This window comes from Chenopodium album, chromosome 13 (assembly GCF_948465745.1).
Source record: "Chenopodium album chromosome 13, dcCheAlbu1.1, whole genome shotgun sequence".
In the NCBI taxonomy this organism is placed as follows: domain Eukaryota; kingdom Viridiplantae; phylum Streptophyta; class Magnoliopsida; order Caryophyllales; family Amaranthaceae; genus Chenopodium; species Chenopodium album.
Window position 1 is genome coordinate 52,379,344 of NC_137846.1, and position 22,761 is coordinate 52,402,104.

The 22,761-nt window shown below is 34.8% G+C and overlaps 3 protein-coding genes across 3 annotated transcripts; 2 read left to right on the forward strand and 1 right to left on the reverse strand.

Moving 5' to 3' along the window:
- The first annotated feature begins 318 nt into the window (after positions 1–318).
- On the forward strand, positions 319–9,705 carry LOC145576891 (uncharacterized). The gene is made up of 6 exons (XM_081634589.1): positions 319–575; positions 1,700–1,827; positions 5,885–6,054; positions 7,371–7,448; positions 7,886–8,030; positions 8,934–9,705. The coding sequence occupies exons 1-6, from the start codon at positions 476–478 to the stop codon at positions 9,336–9,338; spliced, it is 1,026 nt and encodes a 341-aa protein (XP_081490715.1). The 5' UTR covers positions 319–475; the 3' UTR covers positions 9,339–9,705.
- Positions 9,706–11,041: 1,336 nt separating this feature from the next.
- On the reverse strand, positions 11,042–12,482 carry LOC145576892 (ATP synthase gamma chain 2, chloroplastic-like). Its single transcript, XM_081634590.1, has one exon. It carries the CDS (start codon positions 12,274–12,276, stop codon positions 11,149–11,151), a length of 1,128 nt encoding a protein of 375 aa, XP_081490716.1. The 5' UTR covers positions 12,277–12,482; the 3' UTR covers positions 11,042–11,148.
- Positions 12,483–17,466: 4,984 nt separating this feature from the next.
- LOC145575728 (uncharacterized) lies at positions 17,467–18,561 on the forward strand. Its single transcript, XM_081633542.1, has 2 exons — positions 17,467–17,793; positions 18,493–18,561. The coding sequence occupies exons 1-2, from the start codon at positions 17,467–17,469 to the stop codon at positions 18,559–18,561; spliced, it is 396 nt and encodes a 131-aa protein (XP_081489668.1).
- The last annotated feature ends 4,200 nt before the right edge of the window (positions 18,562–22,761 follow it).

Consider the following 22,761-nt stretch of genomic DNA (forward strand, 5'->3'; position numbering starts at 1 on the left):
TGAAGTGGAAAAAAGGCAAACATTTAATATTCCGCTACCTTAAGTGAGTCCCATTCTTACCTTAAACTCGAGAAATTAATTATTATACAATAACCAAGAAAAACATGCCATCTTTAGTCTTTACATTTAGGCATATCATGCCACCAAAAAATTTAAGTGATGTCTAGGCCTGGCCGAACCAGCTCACGGCCATGTCGGCCAGGACTGCCTCATCTATTTGAGTATGTGACCTCAATAATTTTTGCTAGCCATCCATCAAAATTAAGCCCAATACAATGCACACCTACTTTCACAGCTTTTGTGGCTGGCAGAATTGGTAAAACAGATCAAAAAATCTGAGTAATGAGAAAAACGAAAGCACAAACGTCCAACATCGGCGATGAAAACCCCCGTATATAAATTGGAAAATTTAACCAACGTCGACTAAATTTTCTCTCTCCTCTGATTCATCTTCAACATCTCGAGCTTCACTTTAATGGAGGAACACAAAGCTCCGGCAACCGCCATTGCAGCTTCTCTCCAAAACCTTGCTCTTGATTCTTCCGCCACCCCCGCCGCCTCTTTCTTACTCCCAGGTCCACTCTCTGTCTCCTTCTCTCTTATTCTTGAATTGTTGATGTTTGATTGCAATAGACAATATTGGGTGTGCAAAATTGTAACTTTGGACTTTTATTGTGTAATAAGGCTTATAAATTGTTTGATGACTAAATTGCTTAAGAGGGTACTAGTATAGACAAGATTTGATCTCAGGTCTCGGGCCGTATGCCCTCAATTGACATTGGTATAGTCTAATTGCCGCAATACTGCAATAGACAATACTGAAAGTTGTAACTTTGAACTTCTTGTTGTCTAATAAGGCTTAGAAATTGTTTGATGAATAAATTTGTTAAAAGGGTACTAGTGTGGACAGAATTTGATCCCAGGTCTCGGGCTGTATGTCCCTAGTTGACATTGATACGGTTTAATTGCCGTAACTGACAATACTGGGTGTGCAAAGTTGTAACTTTGGACTTCTTGTTGTGTAATAAGGTTTATATATTGTTTGATGAATATATTGCTTTAAAGGGTACTAGTATACAGGCTGTATGCCCCTAATTGACATTGGAAGTATAAGGCTTAATATGTGACTGAATTCTGGGTATCTTGCACTGTTGTTTAGTTAGATAATTGAAGGCCATGATGAGTGGTTTTGAGCATAGTAGAGCAAATTGATGTTGAATGTCCTTGGTGCATCAATTTTTTTGCTGATTGTTTGTTCTCTCATTGGTCTTTTTGCACTGAAGTGCGATTAAGGGCATGCGTGTAGACATGATTACACATTTACACCCCAGCGCATAGCTTTACCAACTAATCTGGTTGGTATTGTGCAAGGTTTAATAAGTTACCAAGTTTTCAGTATCTTTCGCTGTTAATTTAGTTAGATAGTTAAAATCCTTGACTAGTGTTTAGGTTCAATAGAACACATTGATGTTGTTTTTCCTTTTTGCATCGACTATAATAAGATATGGTTTGATTGTAAAATGTGATATGTGGATGCTAAAGCAAAACCCTAGTGTTCTTCAACTCTATTTCTTTTTTGATTTTTTTTTCCTTAAAATTTAAGGGATATGATTGTGTACATCTGACCCTCACTAAGTTGCTAAAGTATATGGCAATGTGTATGATATGGGCTTATTAGTTTAGTGTGATTTTATTGCAGTCCTTCCACTTAAAAGCACAAAGCCTCCGAGTTTGGTCAGCTTATGCATTGCTGTCATTGGGAAGCATTTGGAGGATCTCATTCCCGAGTTGGGCGAGATTGCTATCGGTTTTCCGGCACATATTAAGGTTCTGTTCTATTTATTTTTCATTCATTTTGGTTAAGAAGATGATATCGACTATCGAGTACTATGTGTTGTACCTCATGTGTAGACTCATAAAGGGAAATTAGAAATTTAGAATTAGCTGTTTATGTCCATTTGAGCCTTGAGGGTTTGATTATTTTGTACCATTTGTTGTTTTAATCAGAAAAGTCATGTTTTGATCTCAAATCCAATGGGTTACAGGTTACAGGCTCAGTTTTTTATCCAACTAAAGCTGTAGGTCATGAATTCATGATCAGGCATTTGCATGCAAAATATATCTATTAATTTAATTTGCGCTCCCATAGACCATAGTCTCATTAGTTTACTTGTACTTTTTGTTTAAAGATTTCTGCATATGCTGTTAGTAAAGATTAACTGCAAAATAAAATAGGTTTAGATACCATATTGTTGCCTTGTGAACAGAAGCTATAGGAAGGTTGCAAACTATACATAAAGAAAAATTACCAGTTTCTTGTAGTATCCTCCATATCTCCTATTAATAAGTAGGTTTCTTGTGCACTTAGCTTCAGGCTTCATTCCCTGGATCAGTAGGTTGAAATCTTTGTAGAACTCTAAAGCAAAGATTCCCATGATTGTAGTCCATTGTATTGCCTCAAGTAGAGCCATTGCCTCTGCTTGGATAAAATTTCAGCTACTTAACTTTGTTAGACTTTCATCCAAACTGTAAGTGTAATCAGTCTCCCCGCTTGTGCTATACCACCCTCTAGGCTCCCAATCCCTGCTTACGATGTCACATTTTCTTTTCATTTTTTTGTAAGCTCTGTTAATCTAGATAATGAGCTGCACCTGGAAATTGCCCTCCCTTCCAAATTCATGATGGTGTAGAAGGCTGAATTCAAAGAGAGCTGAACTATTGCTTTGCATGCGTCCATAACTTCTAAATAAGATCCCTCATCTCCCATGTTATGGATGCTTCCGCTGTGGTCTGAAGTATATTGTTACTCTCTTCCATTAGTGGCCAGGGTTTATCCTTCTCCCTCTGATAAAGTAGCAAATAAATATTATGGACCAAAATATTGCAGTTATCAGCATCAATTTTCATTCACCATAACCGTCTTTCTTTTAACAAGCTTCAATGTTTGTAGTCTCACCAATTGGTTTAAGTGTTGAGTTATCTCTCCTTTGCTTCTTCTAATAGTAATAATATCAGCAGAGAATTCTTATATGGAAACCTTAAACACTGTGGTTGGGTAAATAGAAGAGAAGTTGTGCAGCTTCATACCTAATAATTGTGCCTCCTTAAAGGCACATTTATTTCTTGGCCTCAGCCCACCAAATCTCGTGAGTAATTGTACTTTTTTACTCTACTGATGCATCTTTCATACCTTAAGCAGAGATCAATTTTTTTTCGTTCTTCCTTGCCGTTAGAGCATAGAGATTCAATCATTCAAGGCTGTAAAGATACTCTCTAGGAGCCCTATTTTGCCTGATTGTGAAAATACTGGTTTCACGTAAAGAAATCTTCTTCAAGATCCAGTGGACCGTAAAGTTAAAATTTGCTGTACAATTGCCCCTTACTGAGATTGGAACCTCCAACTAAGAGTCCATTGTGTTTATACTCTATGGATATGCTCCAGCTCCTTTTCTAAGGGCTGGTTTCTAAGTGTGGCTTTATATACCAAAGAATTTTCAAAATTAATCAATTCACTCAATTTGTTTCATAACCAGGTGGTTGTGTTTGACAACTTTTTACATAATATTTTTGTTGCCTCAAGGAGAAACCGAGAATCATGTGTCCCATCTGAGGAAAAACAAAAAGATCTAATTTCAGGCCACCCATTGGCAGTTTTATCCCCTTAGAAGAAGAATTCAGCTTCCTTATCGCTGAGAGCTATTGATAGTAATCTTTGAGCATGAGGAATAAGTGATACCGGGGATGGGGATGCTGTTAGACAGTTGATTGGCAAAAATATTTGTTAAAGTAAATTTACATCTAAAACTATATTTTTCTTAATGTAAGATGTAAGATGTATTTGGTTTAACCATTTGTAAAATACTCATTTGATCACTCTCCTGTAAGTCTTTAGCTTTGCGAACTACACAATTTTGATAGTTTCAGATCATTCAAAAAAGAACTCAAGTTATTTTAGAAAAATAAATAGAAGGATAGATATACTATAAATAGAGAGTTACACATCGATGAGCATTCAAGAGGCTCACTTTTGTTCCAAGCTAAGAGTTACAACTCCCTGGTTATAGAAAACACTAGGCTTAGGCCTATGCTGAGCATTTCCACTTGGAATAGCATTCGAACTCCCTATGCCCCTTTTTATTGTACTATCTGCTGTCACCAGATTTCCCTCATATTCTCTTCCAAGATGATTCCTGTTACACCTCTTACAAAAGAATCGTCTTTCCCTATTGTTTAGTTTAGACTATCAACATCCTGTTTACCCTTCTCAGAAAAGTTTCCACTTCTAGGCTTCTTAGAGTTGCTTTGGTTACTAGAATTTCCAAAGTCTTTCCTCCAGGATTGCTACTTTCAAATGTGTCTTTAACATGTAGACCATATAAATGCGCAGCTCTTTTATGCAACTTGCCTAAGGTCTTGAAAACCTTCCTCGCCAAATCTTTCTGCACTTGCTTAGTCAACCCTCAAATATCTGAATTTTCAATTCTTCAATAGGGACAACTTTCGGGCAGGGTCATGAATCTATTGTTGTAATCTAAAATCAAGGAACAAGTTGATGAACTCTAGAGCCTTCTGCTTTTTCAGGAAAGGAGGGTAAAGTTTATCTATCTACACGGTCAAGGTTTCCCACCCAAAGTTTGGTTGGGTTCTAGTCCTCTCAGCCTTATCTTTCAAATACATAGCAGCCTGATTAACCTTCATCCCCTCTTCAGCGCTACAAACAACTTATTAAAATCGCGCACCCAATTCTCCAAGAAGGTTAGGTCAGCACCCCCTTTATAAACACAGGTGGCCTTACTTGGGCAGTTAGCCAGTTTCTTAAACATTTCAGTGGTGGATTAGGCTGTTCCACACGATTCTGGTTCAAATTTTGAGCTAGCATTCTTATAGCATTGACTAAAGCAGCATCGTTACGTGCCATATTGTCCCTACACCTGAAAGCAGTAAGCATTCACTCAGGCTTAAATTGAAATGGGAAAATTGCATTTATAGCACATAATTTGGTCCAAGAGGGTATTTAGCGATGCTATAAGGATGCTAGCCCAGATTTTGAACCAGAAAGTGTGGAACTACCTGATCCACGCGATGAAATATTTAAGAAACTGGCCAAGTGAGACCAAAAGTGACTGCTGACCCCACCTTTTTGGAGAATTGGGTACGTGAGTTTGATAAGTTGTTTGCAGCCTAAAAAGGGCATGAAGGTTGATCAGACTGCTATGTATTTGAAAGATGAGGCCGATGTATGGTGAAAAGATACTGTTGAGAGGATTAGAGCCCAACCAAACTTTGGGTGGGAGACCTCTAATACCGCGTCGAGAAATAATTATTACCTTCTTTTCCAGAAAAGCATAAGGCTTAAGAGTTCATCAGGAGACGGGTCGTATGTCGATTTTAGATAACTACAACAATTATATGACTCTATCCAGGTTTGCCCCAAAAGTCATACTGAAGAATTGAAAGCTCAGAGTTAAGCAACTGCAGAAAGATTTGGCGGAAAAGGTTTTAAAGACCTTAGACAAGGTGTATGAAATAGTTGCGCATTTATATAGTTTGAATGTTAAAGACGCATTTGAAAGTAGCAATGTTGAAGAAAAGAGGAAAGACTTTGGGATGGTAACCAAAGTAACTCTAAGAAGCCTAGAAGTAGAAACTTTTTTGAGAAGGGTAACCAGGATGTTGATAGTTCGTCTAAACCAAACTTTTTTCTGTGTATGTGTGTGTGCACGCGTGATGGTGGGTGAAGAGACATACTTGACTGACATTTTCTGTTGTTAGTGACTTAGTGTTATCAAATCATTGATGTCTACAAAATTGTGGTTATTTTGAATTCTTTCTCAGGCTTGTGCACTTACAATTTTTTTTATTGTATCATTGTTATAAACTACAGCTGTCAATTGCTGCAGTTGCTAGGAGAAAAAAGCTTCTAAATGATGAAGTAATCATCTCTCTTGCTGATGGCACCTGGGAAATCCTTGACGTTTCTTGTTCAGATGTCTCAGATTTTGGTCTTGCAAAGGTGGCAGAGATGTGTCCAAATTTGCGAGCAGTGAATATAAGGTTTGAGTTTTGATTGGGATGGCTGATACTCTGAGTAAAATCAATAACTTAATACTAAAACAGACACTGGATGTGACACGTGTCACATCCTGGTGTTGTTTTTTACCTCCAAAACTCCCCTTCCTTTTCTTACCTTTTTTTTTTTTTTTTTTTTTTTGTTAATATTTGATTCTATAATAATATCATGCTAAATCTTTTATATTATCTTTATGACAAATATATATTCCTTCTTATTTGGTGATCATAATGATTCTATATATATACACTTACCTAAATAATTATTTCAACTTCTTTTAAAAAAAAAAATAATTTCAAGTCCTTTTTAACTATCTTTTAAATGGAGTATTATTAGATTTTACCAAAAAAGTTATAATAAATTGATTCATATAATAGATGTTAAAGAAATTACTTTAAAATATCACTTAATTTTCTTTTTTCAAATACCTCTACCTAATATTTTATTTCAATTTCAATTCAATATAACTATATACTCAAGTTAATTACAATTCTATTTACGAAATTTCACTACTATACGTACATATTATCACAAATTGATTTATAGAGTATAGTATAGTTATAAAATAAATGTTGTGTTTAACAAATGATTTTTTAGATATAAAGGTGACATATTATTTGTAATTTTGTGTATGCTTGCACTTTTGCTAATAATTTTTTTTGGATATTTTAGTTTGTTGTACGATTGATTTTTGATATTTATTAAAAATGCAATTATAAATAAGTATTCACTAATATGGCCACTAGACCTGATCAAGTCCCGCCTGAAAAATTATCGAGTTTGAGCAGACTAAAAAATTTTATTTTTAGATAATTTGTTGCTTTGCCAATTAATATAGCTTATGACATTATAATTTCTATATATTTGATTTGTATGCTTTATCAAATTTTATTTGTTGGATATAATTAATTTTCTTAAAAAAATTAGACTTACCGTGCATGGCACGGGCCTTAAGCTAGTGAATAACAAATCGTAGGCCATCATAAATTTAGGAATTCTGCGTAATTTTCTTGGGCCTTTCGTTTGATGATTGTTTTGTCAAATAATTGTTTGAACTGACAAAAAAGTTAAAACATTTGTTTTGCTTGTTTTAATGCTCTAAGAATTTCAAACACCACCCCCCCCCCCCCAACCGGGGGGGGGGGGGGGGGGTTCAACTTTACAAAGTTTTGTAGTTTTATTAAAGTTAGATGCATTCTATAACATGTTCATTTTAGGTTACGTGGATAGAACTTGACTGCTCCTTTCTATTATTGTTGTACCTGTTGTATGAAATAGCTAAGCTAATTCCTTCCTACAGCCAATGCAGCAGAATCACTCCTAATGGTGTCTCTCAACTGGTGGAGCATTGTCAATCTTTGGAAATATTAAGATATGGGTATGCACTTGTTTCTTTGACTAATATCTGGCCTTTAAAATTTGTAGCTGTAATGATAGTGGAAGTACTGAACCTTGTGTAAATGATAGTTATATTTGATGCTGCCTTTTATTTTAATTTCAGGCTTCACTTTTAAATTATAAAACATCTCATTAATTTGTCATATCGTCCACAAATCTACTTTTGACAGAGCCAAACGAATTTAATTTATTTTACTTTTTTTTATCTGTGTATGTGTGTATGTGTGTGTGTGGGGGGGGGGGGGGGGGGGCGCAAATAGATTGTGGCAAAGTCAAACTTATTTTTTAGTTTATAGATTGCTTAGGCTTTATTGTTCTTTATTATATTAATTGACTTCCCAAATGACGGGGTTGTCCAGGATGTGGGTTTTTTAATTGCAACTTGGAAGAGGCTATGAACCAAACTTAATCTTGCAGAGGGTGTCCTCGGAGTGATTACACTGCAAGAAGAAGCTTACACTTATTTAAACCAGATCTGAACAATTTGGAAGGAGATTCGTGGGAGGAACTTGATACCACAGAGTTTACTCATGGTGGACAATCCCTGAGATGGCTTGTGTGGGTATGATTATTATCTTGCTTTTAATTTCATCATTGCAACATAACTCATATTTCTTCTTATGGCAACAGTTATTGATCAATCACTTATATATACCTCTCTGTGTGCTATTCACATCCTGTCTCCTCCCCATGTGCTCTTCTCATAAGCACTTGGGGATTTAAATGTGACAAGGTGTTAAATAAAGCAAGTCCACTTTTAATAACAATTATTGATCAATCACTTACAGTTGTCCTCACAGACTTCCTAGTGTACCTATAATGAGGTAGTTGTTTTATCGTTCTTGTGTTAGTGACTGATTATAATTGTTATTAACTCAGCCTTCCTCATGTGTAATCATGCAAAATTTAAGGACCACACCATATTACCACGGATAGAAAACAAGTTTGTATAGTATTTGCATTAATCCTTGATGTCATATCACCAAGTATTCTTCCTCCGTGAGCAAAGCGTTCTTTTTACATCAAGTTGTCTACTTTTGTTTAACCAGTACATAATTGATTTATGGTGGGTAAATGCTTTACATGATTACATCAAATTTTCTCACTATTAAAGTCCTGCTTTGCCAACATACCATTGCTGCCTTTCTTTCAATTTTCTGCTGAGGGTGTTAATTAGGTCAATATGACAAAGCTTAATATTGACTTGCTATGTATAGAAGGTGACCTGTTATTTTGGCGTGTCTTAAATTAGAAATGTGACCTGTTACACCTCACTGTTCACATGCCTAAATCTCAATTACAGTCTTTAATACTGATGTGTACACCATTAGTGCTGTTAATCTTTTGTAAAATACCAGGAATTGGAAAATGCTTGATTATGGATTTTGCAGATATGAGGTCTACATCCTTGTCTACTTCTCTAAGACCTATTATTCACCGCTAATGTTTCTTGTGCTATTTTCAGCCAACCATTGATCCTGATTCTTTGGAGAATTTCTCCTCCGAATGCCCTCGTGTTATAGTCAACCCAAATCCTTCACCTTTTGACTTCAAGGAAGTTGCTGTCCCCAGGGAAGCTCTGCCAAACACAGTTTTGGATGAACATGCTGTTGAGGATATCGACCCCACTATATGGGCATCATGTAGACCAACAACAAGAATTCTACCGATCATTTCTAATACCAGCGAGTTGTCCATGGCTGAGAAGTTTAGGCTAGCATTTGTTGAGAGAGATACAAGGTTGGCTCCTAAACGAGCCAAGAATGCAAGGCAACACCAGCGTCGTGCAGAGAGAGAGTGGATGATGACCTCAGAAGCCAAAGCTATATCTCATGCTTCACGGGCAAACAAATCACGTGGTAGAAGCTAGCATTGCAATTAAGTTTGATGGCCTCTTTTCTTTCTTTTAGCCACTTAGTTTACTGTTATAATCTTTCTGATATTAATTGTAAAAATGCGGGGGAGAAAAGAACACTTGGTATCTTACTATCTTGGTCAATTGGATTACCTTTAGTGGTATACATGAGGAAGTTATAGGCAGGGGACGCAATGTACTACGTATGTATGACAATGAAAACATAATACGTAGCTCTTAAGTTTGTATATTGTATAAATGTACAGTTATACATTAGTGCGTATGTTTGGATACTTTGAAAAGTACTCTGTGATAATCCATGTCTCTATTGTCTGTTCAAATCGGGGCAAATAAAATGAGATTGGGCGAGTAATTTCCTGTATATGGGGTAAGGTTGCAAAAATACGCATATATTCTTCCTATCAAGAAGGCCACTCTTGATTATGAAAGAATTGGTACAAGCCACTTTTTAAAAGGAGAAGAATGGTCATTAAATGTTTAATGGGGTGCATCTCGTAACATCAAGCCCCCACACAATAGGGCCAAAGTTCAATGAATGAATTTTTGAGTCAGTTAAACAAACCTAGGTCAATATACAATACAATTAAATATTAATCAGACTACTTTCTTTGTCCCTCTAAGATTGCTCCGTTAAAATATGATTACTTTTTAAAGGGAAGCTAACAAGAGAAAATTATTGGGATCACTACATGAGAGTTATGGTCTTGCATGGCCATTTGTGTATCAGTGTATGGAACTATGGGGCAAACTGGAAGGAACAGATTAGAAAAGAAATTAGGGTAAATATTAGAGGGACAAAGAGTTTATGAAATTGCTACTCTTTGAGGATGTGAAAAATTGTTTTGCAAGAAGTAATATCTGTTGAAACTTAATTTGAAATGCAGAACAGTTGTGATAATATCATAAGCTAAACTGAGTTTGCTAAACTCTTTTCTGCAAAGAAAAATATTTTGTGCTTTGTAAAACATAAATTTACTTATACAGTTATTATTGAGCTATCAGAGTACAAGAAATTAGGAAAGACTGATCAATTAACAAGGATAAAGAAATATACTCATGATTCATGAACTCTGTCAAATTTAGATCTTGTAAACGCGTACGTTATCTGGATGGATCACAAGTACGATGTTGAATATGAGTAAGATTTTATTGAGTTGTTCGCAGTTAAGTTATTTTCCCTCATTCATAAATAAACTATTTCCCGATAAGCTCCTATGATCCAATTGTTCAAGATGTCAAGTTAGCACAAAAAATACTCAAGTGATGAACATACATACTTTAAGCTGTCGTTCTGATCTTTCAATTTTTCATGAGGTGTGACTGTTAACTGTATTTGTAAAATCAAACAGGCTCAAGTTAGGCCTATCCAAACATGCATTAATGAGCAAGGGTCGAATTCTCCAACAAAATTCTGGTGTGCAATCTGTGCATCATAATTCTAGTTCATACATGTACAAACGTTGTTCCTTGAACAAATGAATTGAACAGCTTTTTTTACATCTTCCAAATTCTCCTCTTTATTCAATATTTTCACAAGTGCCAATAGATGAAATTCTCAGTCCAATCTGATCAGTTGACAGTTTATGAGCACATACAGTTCAGAGGGTGGAAGACTAATAAGTACCCCTCGTACTTTCAACTTAAAAGTTTCAAAAACTCGTCTTGGCACTCTTCATTATTAAAGTTGGAGTCGACTCTTCAAGAAAAGTAGGTCCATTGTGTCTAAAACTGAATTGCAGTAAACAATCAACAAAAGGAAGAAACTTGGAGCAACAAACTAGCCATGTTTTAAACCGATGCCAATCTAATCAAACGGTACAAGAGCTTCAGCTCCAGCAACAATCTCCAACAGCTCTTCAGTAATCTTCGTCTGCCTTTCTCTATTGTACGCAATAGAAAGTGTCTTCTTCAACTCCGTAGCATTCTCATTGGCATTGTTCATGGCATTCATCCTCGCTGCTAGCTCACTTGCCAGCGACTCCTGCAAGGCTCTCAGTATCTGGCTGTTTAGATAGAGTGGCATCATTGCATCAATAATCTGAACCGGGTCCTGCTCAAACTCCAAAAGAGGCTGCACTTCTTGCTTCCTTTTCTCAACTCTCAGTCTTTCAACTGCTAACTTCCCTTCCTTACTCGTCAGCCTAAAGAACTCATCCTCCAACGCATCAACACTATTCCCATAAGCATCAACAGCCTTCCCCTTTGGCGAAAGAGGAAGCAAGGTCCGAATCACAGGATCAGACCTTACCAATGACACAAACTTAGTATACAACAACTCAACCTTATCAACCTCTTCACTCACAAAAAGAGAGAAAACATCATCAGCAATCGTCTGCGCCTCTCTAGCAGTCGGAAATCCCTCCCCCTCTACGAATCGATCCACAGACACACTAGACATCCGCCTCGAAAAATAAGCATTACCCTTCTTCCCAACACTTATAATTGTACAACCTAACCCAAGTTTCTGCAATTCCTGCATCCTACTCTCAGCCTTCCTAATAACTGCACTATTAAACCCTCCACAAAGCCCTCTTTCGCCGGTAATTACGACAAGGGCAACTCTCTTAATAGTCCTAACACTAGCTAAAGGAACATCTACATCTTCTAATTGAACACTTTGATTAATATTGTACAACATATCAGCTAAACCCTCAGCAAAAGGTCTGCCATTAACAACAGCTTCCTGAGCTCTCCTAACTTTAGCAGCAGCCACAAGTTTCATGGCTTCTGCAATTTTCTGGGTATTCTTCACAGTATCTATTCTATCTCTAAGCTTTCTAATGGTACACCTGATTTGAAATCGGGAACTGGGTTTTGGTGAACTGGGGAATTCATGAAATGGGTTGAATTTTGTTTCAGAAAAGATTGGAGATTTGGGGTTAATTGAAGGGTTTAATGGTACCCGAAATACAGAATTTGAAGAACAAAACATGGTGTATGTAAAATTTAATTAGTCAATTCAATCAATGTTACACTTCATGATAAAATCAAATTAGAGACTAAATGCTCACCAGCAGAGAAGATATAGTTGATCTTGTTCGTGGCTGCTTGCCACAGTACCTTGGAATTCTCCGACAAAATTATGGTGATTTTGGTGGAATAATTAGGTTGGAAAATGGGATACTCTGTACTATGATGTATGAATTGAACTCTTAATGTAAAACTTGTACTTCGTATGCTTTTCTATAAAAAAAATTAAAAAAAAAATTATTTAATTGAAATTAATTTTATTAGGATAATTTGTCAAAAACAACCTTTTAAAGTGCCTATTTTATTAAAAACAACCTTTTAAATTTTTTTTTGCAACTTCAGACCACATTATAAATTTTTTTTACCAAAGACAACCTAATGCTAGTTTTCGGCGTTGACTTTATTTTTCCGATGTTGACCACGAGTGTGTGAGGCACGTGACCTCATATATTGCTAATTATACCCCTTTCCCCTCCAATTAACTCCTATTAAAACCCTTCAAAGTGACAAATTACTTTGAGAGAGGAGGGGATTTAGTACGAGTGAATTGGAGGGAAAGGGGTGTAATTAGCAATATATGAGGTCACATGCCTCATACACTCTTGGTCAACATTGGAGAAATAGAGTCAGCGCCGAAAACTAGCATTAGGTTGTCTTTGATAAAAATAAATTATAATGTGGTCTGAATTTGTAAAAAAATATTTAAAAGGTTGTTTTAAATAAAGTGAACACTTTAAAAGGTTGTTTCTGACAAATTTTCCATTTTATTAAACTAAACCAAACTTATTTGGACAACGGATAGAGAACATGGTAAGGCCATGTTTGGTTGACAAAATAAACACTAATTCTTTACATGTTATGGGTTACTTCGTTAATGTTGTAGAGGCTATTTTATTTTTATATAAACAGCTACATAGTGTGACAAGCCCCATACAAAGCGTGCTACTAATATTAGAGTCACTATGTCTGAATATTACTATTTGAAATAAAGGTTGTAATATAATTAAAATGACCACTATAAGTTATTGTGTTATAAACTCGGTTGCATTAGAACGAGTACGCAATACGGTTGTTTAAAAAATAGAAAGATACGAGTAGTTGTATGGCTAATTAAGTAAGGTATAATATATTCTTAAAAAAAACTACGATGTATTTTGTGAAATTTTCAATAGTATTTAATAAATTTTACTTTAAAAATTCTAATAACACGAAAAAATCATTCAAAAATTCATCCAAATGAATAAATTTAAAACAAAGTTTGTTATAAAAATATTTTTAAAATATATTAAACTTCTATATCAAAGAATACGGGTGCGTATTGTGTGTCCGGTACGAGAACGATGGTGATTAGAAGTACCCATGCATTATAGATTACAATGAAAGCCATAAAAGATTAACATAGTTTAAAATGAAAGTTTAATATACGGGTCAATATGAATAATAAAGCTCACTATTATTATATATCCTAAGAGTAGTTGATCAATGTTGCTGAAGTAGATCCTTCCCTTAGGAAACAGTCTTGTTCAAAAAGAAACATTGGTCACAACATCTACCCATTTTCTTTGAAGTGAGTTGAATCCATACGTCAGTACAATAGGTTATTTCTGCTAAAACCAATGGAAAACTATCCACAATCAAACCAGTGAACAAACAAAATCAAACATATGAAAGTGATAATAATCCGAAAACACCAGTAGCTAGAAGAAATTAAAATCACATCAATGCATTTGTCATTTCACTAAACTCAACAAAAGTTACCCTAAACTCAACAAAAGTTACCTCGATGTACATCGGATGTATAAAAAAGTATTACAGCCAACAACATTGCATCAAATCCTTGGTACTGTAAAAATTATCCATGGCTTCATCACTCCCACAAACATGAAACTTGCCTGTCAAGAGTGAGTAGAAAACTAAAGCATCCCCTTTAAAACCTTAAAAGATAGATCCTATTTCGGATACCAACCTCAGTAGTTTTGACCGAAACAGATGAAGTATGGCTAATAAATAAGCAAAATTTTCCAAGGCTTGTTACTTTAAACCACCTTTTCTTGTCGAGGTTGAACACTTGAACCCACATTCCCATCTCCCCAATTAAGACTGCATGCAATTCTCCATCACACTCAACCAAGTGGATCGAATCAAAGGATGAGTCACTCGATACTTTTACAATGTTTTCGATTTCTTTCAGCGAAAAATTGAATTTGGAAGTGAAGTATCAAGTGAGAAATAAGAAATGGGAGGGGAAAAGGGAGGGAAGGTATTATATGGGGCCCACATGACGTCATAAGGTGGTTGAGAGTCAAGTAGGTGGTAACTGTTGGTGTTTAAAAAAGTTGGTGGTAATTTAAAAAAAAAAAAATGATAGTAGGTGGTAATTGTTAAAATGGAAACAATAATAGGTGGTTTTTGTCAAAATCCCATAAAAAGAACCCGAGTTTGCACACTAGAAGTCAATTTTTCACGTTAAATAGTTATTGCATTATATATTCTCATTTTCTAGGAAATTAGTTTTGACTTAGTATTATTATTATTTCTTAATTGATTTTATTTTATAAATGATAAGTTTTTAAATATATAAAATATGGTTTTCTTTTAATAAAAAAGATAATTTTTTCCTAGTTTCTAGGGATTTAGTTTTGACTTAAACTATTCTCTAAAATGATTTTATTCTGTAAAACAAAGTTTTAAAAATAAAATCTGGTTTTATTATAGTCAAAATCTTCGGAAAAGAATTCCAAAGCGGTTACCTCAAGAAGTAGGAGTTTAGTTGAGATTCTATTTATTAAGGAACGAAATGAATCTGGTCTATATGTTAAGTTAAAGTAATGAACGAGTTTGATATTTTAACTTATCTTCTTAAGGAAATCTGTTTTAAACTCTTATCTTTTAGCGCAAGGACTTGGTTTTCAAGGAATTTGTGGCTGGTATTTGTAAAACGTGCTGATTGTTTTCCTAAGAATAAAAAGGATGTTATTGACCAAGTCGTGGAGCAACTAATTGACCCGTTATTGTTGCTTATAATCAGGATTGGTTTTCTATTCGTGGGCATCAAGATTCAGACCACTCCTGATTATAAGGAACATGGGTAGTTAGTGGGTCTTCTAATCTTCTATAAATAGAACGTTTTAATTCTTTTCAAATTGTCTGACTTTGTCATTCCAAAATAGAGTATGTCTCAAGTGGACGAGTATTAGAAAATAAATATGTTTTTTCTCCACATTTTGAGTCAGTTCCTTCATGGTTCCAAGTTCCTTACATGTCTCAAAGTGTCTAACATATTAGTTTTATATATTTATCTTTTATATGTATTTGAGAAATGTTCAAGGGTTTGAGTGAACTCTTGTAATGGGGAATTTACAAGGGTTTTAGTGAACTCTTGTATTGGGGTGAGAACTTAAGTGAGTTCTTTGTAAAGCTTTGAGTGAAGCTTATGAGAAAGAGATTAGTAAGGCTTTGAGTGAAGTGTTGAGTGGGAAGACAGGTCATTGAGAATAAGAGTTCGTTGAGGAACTCGATAGGCTCAAGTTCCTTATAGGTTGTAATAGAGTCGTTGACATATTTTAGTAGAATGCTTTAAGTCAAAATCCCTTTGGGCCGAGGTTTTTCACTTCCTATTTGGCCTAGGAAGTTTTCCTCGTAAAATATCTCTTGCACTATTTCTCTATTTGCGTTGAGTTTCATTTAATTCCGCAAAAAGTGACTAGCAAGCTCCATACTACAATCACCCCCTCGGAAAATCAATCATTTAACTACTAATAGACATGTTTGGCTTGCTCTAAATTATAAGCACATCTAAGAATAGTGATTTCAACAAGTTAACATAAAAACAACCAGATACAATTACAACACAAAATAATGATTATCTTCATTTTATATTAGCATAGAATTATAGGTTATACTATATGAAAAAGTATCAAATTGATGTAGGTAATTTTCATAGCATAACTAATTCCCTATTGGAGGTATATCAATCACCATAAAAATATTTCAGTTTACCGAGCCTTTAAAGAAGAAAATTTTGAAAAACACTAGATAATATAAATTGGTTAATAGTCTGCATATACGAGTATTACGAAATTTTTCATCTGATCCCGCACCCTATAATTTTCCTAAAATTTTATGCCTTTCTTATGATTGCAATTATTAGGAAACAAAGATTTTTTTTTTTTTTTTTAAATTTTTTTTTTCATGCAGTTATTATTTGCACCTCATTCATTGTTTTTGAACTTATTTTTAATGTAATTTATATCTTCATCATCTCATTTTGTTATCCCTTAAAATTTATTGGAACAATGTGGTACAGAGGGAGTATTACATTATAAGCTACTAGTGTATACAGAGTACTTTGTAATTATTAATAATGACTTTACAAATATACTCTTGAAAATTGTATAAAATTAGGAATTCACGACAAAAACACGCGTAAATCAATGTAATTAATATTTATATTTTCGTGATTCTAACTTTATACGCTTTTCTAGTGTGTTTTTAATGCTTATATGTAGCCTAAGGGCTATGTATAACATTTTTCTTTTAATAAGTTTCAATCAAATTTAACAACTCCAAATTATTTCAATCAAATCTCATAAGTAGTACTTCCTCCATTTCTTTTTAGTTGACACGTTTCTTTAGTCACGTTTGTCAATGCACAAATTAAAATACTAATATCTTTAATTACCGATAAGCAAAAATTATACATTGTGACGAATCTAATAAGATCTCACTTGACTATATTTTTCCTTACATATAAATCGCAAAATACGGTCAAAGAGAGGTGTATGAATAGTACTAAAGTCAAAATGTGTCAACTAATAAAAAAAGGATGTAGTATTTATTTGGTCTAATAAATTTCAATAGAGGTTCAATCAAAAGATAACATGTGAATTATTCTGTAGAAAAAAAAAAAAAAAAAAAAAAAAGACATGTGAATTACTCAAACACAACCCCGCCTCTTTCAAAACTCAAACCCCAAAATAAACCTCCCTTTTTTTTCAAGTTCCCTCCAATTTTTATCACCCAATTCCCAAAACCTCTCCCTTATAAAACCCCCTCTCATTCCTCCATTCCCCTTCAAACCCAACAAACAACTATCTTTCTCTCTCTATCTAATTTATCCTCTTCTTCTTGTTCTTCATTCATCCCTTAAACAATGAAGAGGAGAATCCGAATCAACTCGCTTCGAACTCATCGATTCAACAAATACGTAAAACCCGGTGCTTTGGCCCGTCTTCGGGACTCCAGAATCCAGTCCAATCTGCTCAATCACAAGATCATCAACCCGAAAACTCGGTCTCCGATATCGACATTGGCACCCCACCAGCAGGACTCCCCGAGTCCTCAGATCGAGTTGATTCCGGAGTTTCCGAGTCTAATTCGTGGGCCCCACTGCTATGGAAGGAAGAAATTCGTCGCCTCCAAAAATGCTTTCATTGTCGGTGTTAATCCTGTTCCAGAACCTTCTGATTCTTTCATCAGTGTTCATTGAATTAAACCCATTTGTGGGAGGAGGGTTGGAAATTGCTTGTTGTAGGATGTATAATACTATTAGGGTTTATCTGTGTGTGAATTAAATAGTTGAATTAAATGAATACATAATTTTCTTCTGATTTATTTTCTCAATTAATTGGATTTATTTCATGTTTATATGCTTATTTCAAGTGTTAAATGCGTAATTAACGTCTGGAGCTATTTTGCAATTATCGGTGATTGGAACGATTTTTGTGGCTTGCGTTTAGTTTTATTGCTGAATTTGTCTGCGGATCAATGGATTTGTGAATATGCCGTGATAATTAAGGTCGGATCTACTCCTAATTAACAATAATTTCAATCAATTTTTGATTCATTTAATGTGGTTTTATTCAAGTGTTTTAAGTCATTTGTAGGGTGTGCCATGGCGGCAGCGATTTGGTTAATTAAAATGATGGTGTGATTACGGAGATATTGAATTATTGTTCTTAATTGCTAATTACTTGTATATGGTTTTGGTTAATTTTACTTTGTTACTTACGGAGTATCATTTTTGAAGAATTGAAATGGCAGGGTTACTTCAAATTTTGCACTTAATGAGAATTTAGCTATTTATTGACATCAATAGAGTTAGTGCTACCATTTGATTCTAAATATAAGCTAGTATGGTGTTGTTATGGTGCTATTAATTGGTATTAATACAATGCAGGATTACCCTCGGATTATAACATGCTTATCTAGTTGTGTGGGAGTGATAGGAGAGCAAGGGACACTTTGATCTCACAATGTGCTGCTCGAGTCATTAATCACCACGGTTATGCTAATGTGCATCATTAATTGTTTGATTTTATACCTATATAAGTGATAATAAGCTTGGATTCGTTTATTGCATACTATCTCTTTTATTCGGCATGGTTGGTAGGTAATGTTTGCTACTGTCCTAACTCATGTGATATGAAATTGGCTTAACATTGTTCGAGAAACCCCTGCAGCAGACTAAGAGGCAAGCATGCCTTAATTTATGAAGGGACCTTTAGAATTAGACTATCTTGTGTGTTTCTTGACCAATTTTTAATTTTATTTTTTCCTTTCTTTGTCTTCTCAAGGTATGGGACTTCGGAGGAAAGATGTTAAGGGTGTTCTAGGAATAAAAAAAACCCAGTGATTTTTGACACATCTGTGCACAAAGATGCTTCAAGTCTATTCGACTTTGTGAGCATGAAGGGAGGCTTACTTACCTAGAGCCTACTTTGCGACAGCTTTCCAGATGAAGTAATAGTTACATCTCAAATGATTTCCTCGAGTGAATTTTGCTATTTATAAACCATTTAGTTATTATGTGACTTTTGAGATTAATGATATTGCTTTCGATGTTAAACTCTGTTTCCAAATGTTACTGTTATATTCCGTAGGGTTTATACCTTGTTTATGTGATTTGTATAGATTTGTACTATGGTTATATATGAATACTGCCTTTTGACTATATGCACATGGGATAAAATAATAAGCTAAGTATTGTTGTTGACAGTTAAACTTGTTATTTGCAAGGTTTAACTTGTAATGGGAAAGGATACTTGACATTTTGCACTAGATGTAATAGATGCTATTAGCTAGACATCACACAGTTGCTAGCTTTGTTTCTCTTAACTTGATTCTCCAATAGCAATACACTATGAGTCTAATTGCAAATAACTCGGTGTTGTTTGTCATGTTGCTAATTGGGATAACATCTAAATATCTAATACAAGATTGCCCTCGGTTTTTTTTCTCAAACATAGTTAAGCTGGTATCTACAACTTGCTTCTTGAATCTGTTGATTGTGTTTGGTGCTGTTATTCTGTTAATTGAATGCAGGATCACCTTTAGATTTGGTAGCACGCTAATCTAGTTGAATGGGAGTAGGGGGCAGTTTGATCAGACAATGTGCTGCTTGAGTCCTTAATGTGCATGCTAATGTGCATCATTAAATGTTATGTCTGTCCTTATATCTATAAGTGTTAATGAGCTTGGATTCGGCTATTGTATACTATATCTTTTAGTATGGTTGGTAGGTAATATTTGCTACTGTCTTAACTTCTGTGATATGGAAATGGCTTATTATTGTTTGAGGATCCCCTACAGTACAAGAAGAGGCATGTCATGCCATAAGAACTGAAGGGGCTTTCTTTCCTAGAGCTTGCTTTGCTATAACAGCTTTCTAGACAATGTAATAGCTGAAGCTCAAATGGTATTGCTGAATGAATTTGGATTTTGCTGCTTGAAAACTATTTTATAATTGTTTGACCTTTTTTAGGTACAATTTTTGCAGGCTTAAATTGGAGAAGCCTACTTGTAAATTTGCACTTAAATACATGTTATAATCTGGCATCAAACAGCTGCTAGCTACATCACTGTGATTTGATTCTATATCAGCAAGACATTTTGATACTGACTGCAACTAACTTGGTGTTAATTGTCACAATGTTGGGTTATTGCTGGTTGGATTACAATTAAGATAGGATCTCCCTAAGATATTCTTAACGGGTTTTTGTTTGAGCTGGATGACATAGCTCCATGTATATGTTCTTTGGAGCTAGAATCTATCAATAGAAAAAATAAATAATAGAACTTCCTGATTTATTTTTTGGTTATTCTCTATTGTCATTTTGTCATAATGTTTTAAATTTCATTTTTACATGCTATATTGCTATGTATGATCTAATATCTATAAGCATGAGTGAGTCTGAATTCGTCTATTGCATGCTTTCTCTTAGCCAATGTGGTTGGCAATGTATGTTATTGTTGTAGCTCTTGTGCCATGAAAAGAGCTTTTCTATTGTTCAAAAATTCCCTGCAGTGGAATAGGAGGCTTCAATGATGTACTTTTACTAGTTTATGATTTATGAAAGGGCTTTAGCCTGACTAGGACTTTTTTTTTTTTCCTTTTTCCTTGTGCCTGTCTTTTTCTTTCTTTCTGTTTGCCAGCATTGGGGCTTTGGGGGTTAAATGTCAGATATTTAAGAAACAGAAATTAAGTAATAAAGATCTGTATGCAGAAAGAAGATTTCGTTTCTTTTCAATGATGAGGGTATGAAGAATGCCCTTCTTTCCTAGAGCTTGACTCACTATGGGGTTTTCTGTATGAAATAATAGCTGAACTTCAAATGATTCTGTTGCCATCTATATTCCATCTTTTATTCATGTAACTTGTTAAGTTTGCTGCTATTCTACCTTGTAAAAATGTTACTAGTTGAACCTTAATTGATTCCATTAAACAGATAGCTGCGTAGGCTGCATCACAAGAACCCGCCCAATTACTGGAGTGCATTCAATTTATTTCTTGCAGCTTGTGGTCAGATAAGTGATTTGATGTACATGTCTTTACATTTGACTAACTAATCTTGCTTGAAAACTTCTTTGCTTGGTGTCTAGTAATCTGATGACTTTTTGAGTTTTCGCCCTTGTTGGTTCATATCATGTTTGTAATCATCATTGTTTTCTTAAATTTATTGCAATGAACTTTTACAAGCTTACAATGTGACGTAAAAGTGTAAATGAATTATTGGATGTTTGTCTCTTTTCTTATTTTCTAGGAATTGGTTTGTGACAAAGTCGATTAATTCATGAGCTTCTACAGTTGACATTTTTTTTACAAGAAAGGGTTTATTGTACAAGTCAGATTTAAGTGCTTATGTCACTAATGGCTAACTGCTCGTTTCAGTTTTGTGCTTGTGCTGTTCTGTGGTTTCTCAACATTGACAAAGCACTCATAGAGCCATGGCGCAGGAAAAAAAAAAAAAAAAAAAAACAACTGTTACCCAGGCAGTTCTCTCGTTAGATTCAGATTTCAGAATATGGTTAAATTCCTTCTGTAGCGATATGTAAGGAAATTTCTTGTTAAAAATCTGTAGTAAGATGTTATGCACAACAGAATATCATAAATAAATGTTTCTTCTCTTTTCCAATGGCACTATAGGAGACAAGAGTACCGACTGTAAGTGTTATGGTGAGATTGCTTAAAAACTTGAACTATTATAACAGGCATGTGCTTTGAGTTTGTCATGCCTATTCCCTAATTTAATTTGTGATATGTAGCGAGACTATCCTGTAGCTTTGGTGGAGAGTGCCAGATCTTCCAGTTGAATATTTTGCCTATGCTATTTCTGAATTTCAGCTTAACCATTTTTATCTTTCATCTGGCTCGTAACTCACTTTATAATGGCATTGTTTTCATAGAACAAAATGCTAGTGTTTCTAGAAATTGAGGATAGAGTATAGGTTTGAACCAAGGACGTCAATGACTTTGTTATTATCCATCACTTGTACTTGATAGAACTTTGTTGCAAGATAGCCATGTCTTTTATGACAGATCACCAATACAGCCACCTACTTAAAAAGATGAGAGTTTCTTTGAGATTGGTGTAGGCATTATACATGATTATGTGGTTTATCCGTTTTTGTTACACTGTTACAGTGCCAAACTTTATAACCCTTTTCTGTATACTGGATGATGTCTTTAGGTCTCTTTCTGTGATCAATAGTTGTAGTTTCCTCAGAAGACAGGACTTATCAGAACTATTCCTCTGCTGTTAATTATATACTATGTCAAGAGGGCACTTTTGAAAGTGAACTAGAAGCAAAAGCCAATAGGTAATCTGACATATAAGAACCTATGCAATTCAAATCGTGCTAGCATTTACTCAATTGGCAAGGCCCCTGAGGAGAATATTAGAGAAAGCTAATATTTTTGAGGTGTACTTGTTAATTTGAAACAATTGACACATCTACCAGTTACAGAGACACAATGGAGCCCTTTCAACTTTAAGGCATGACTGAACAAATCTTTCTGCAGGCACAACCTGACATGGAAGCTCAACTTTGGAGATTTGTGAAGGATTGAACTTAGGGAGTACAGGTCAAGAAGGCAACTGAACTTGGGGAAGTACAGGTCAAGAAGGTATTCCATAGAAGATATGTGATGTTCCTTTGTCATGGCTTT

Bases quoted from the DNA above. Each gene is read 5' to 3' on its own strand.
- LOC145575728 (XM_081633542.1), top strand. From the start codon at position 17,467: ATGAAGAGGAGAATCCGAATCAACTCGCTTCGAACTCATCGATTCAAC. The intron at 17,794-18,492 runs GTTCATTGAATT...AATACAATGCAG, and splicing joins CTTCTGATTCTTTCATCAGT to GATTACCCTCGGATTATAAC.
- LOC145576892 (XM_081634590.1), bottom strand. From the start codon at position 12,276: ATGTTTTGTTCTTCAAATTCTGTATTTCGGGTACCATTAAACCCTTCA.
- LOC145576891 (XM_081634589.1), top strand. From the start codon at position 476: ATGGAGGAACACAAAGCTCCGGCAACCGCCATTGCAGCTTCTCTCCAA. The intron at 1,828-5,884 runs GTTCTGTTCTAT...TATAAACTACAG, and splicing joins GTTTTCCGGCACATATTAAG to CTGTCAATTGCTGCAGTTGC. The intron at 6,055-7,370 runs GTTTGAGTTTTG...TCCTTCCTACAG, and splicing joins TTGCGAGCAGTGAATATAAG to CCAATGCAGCAGAATCACTC.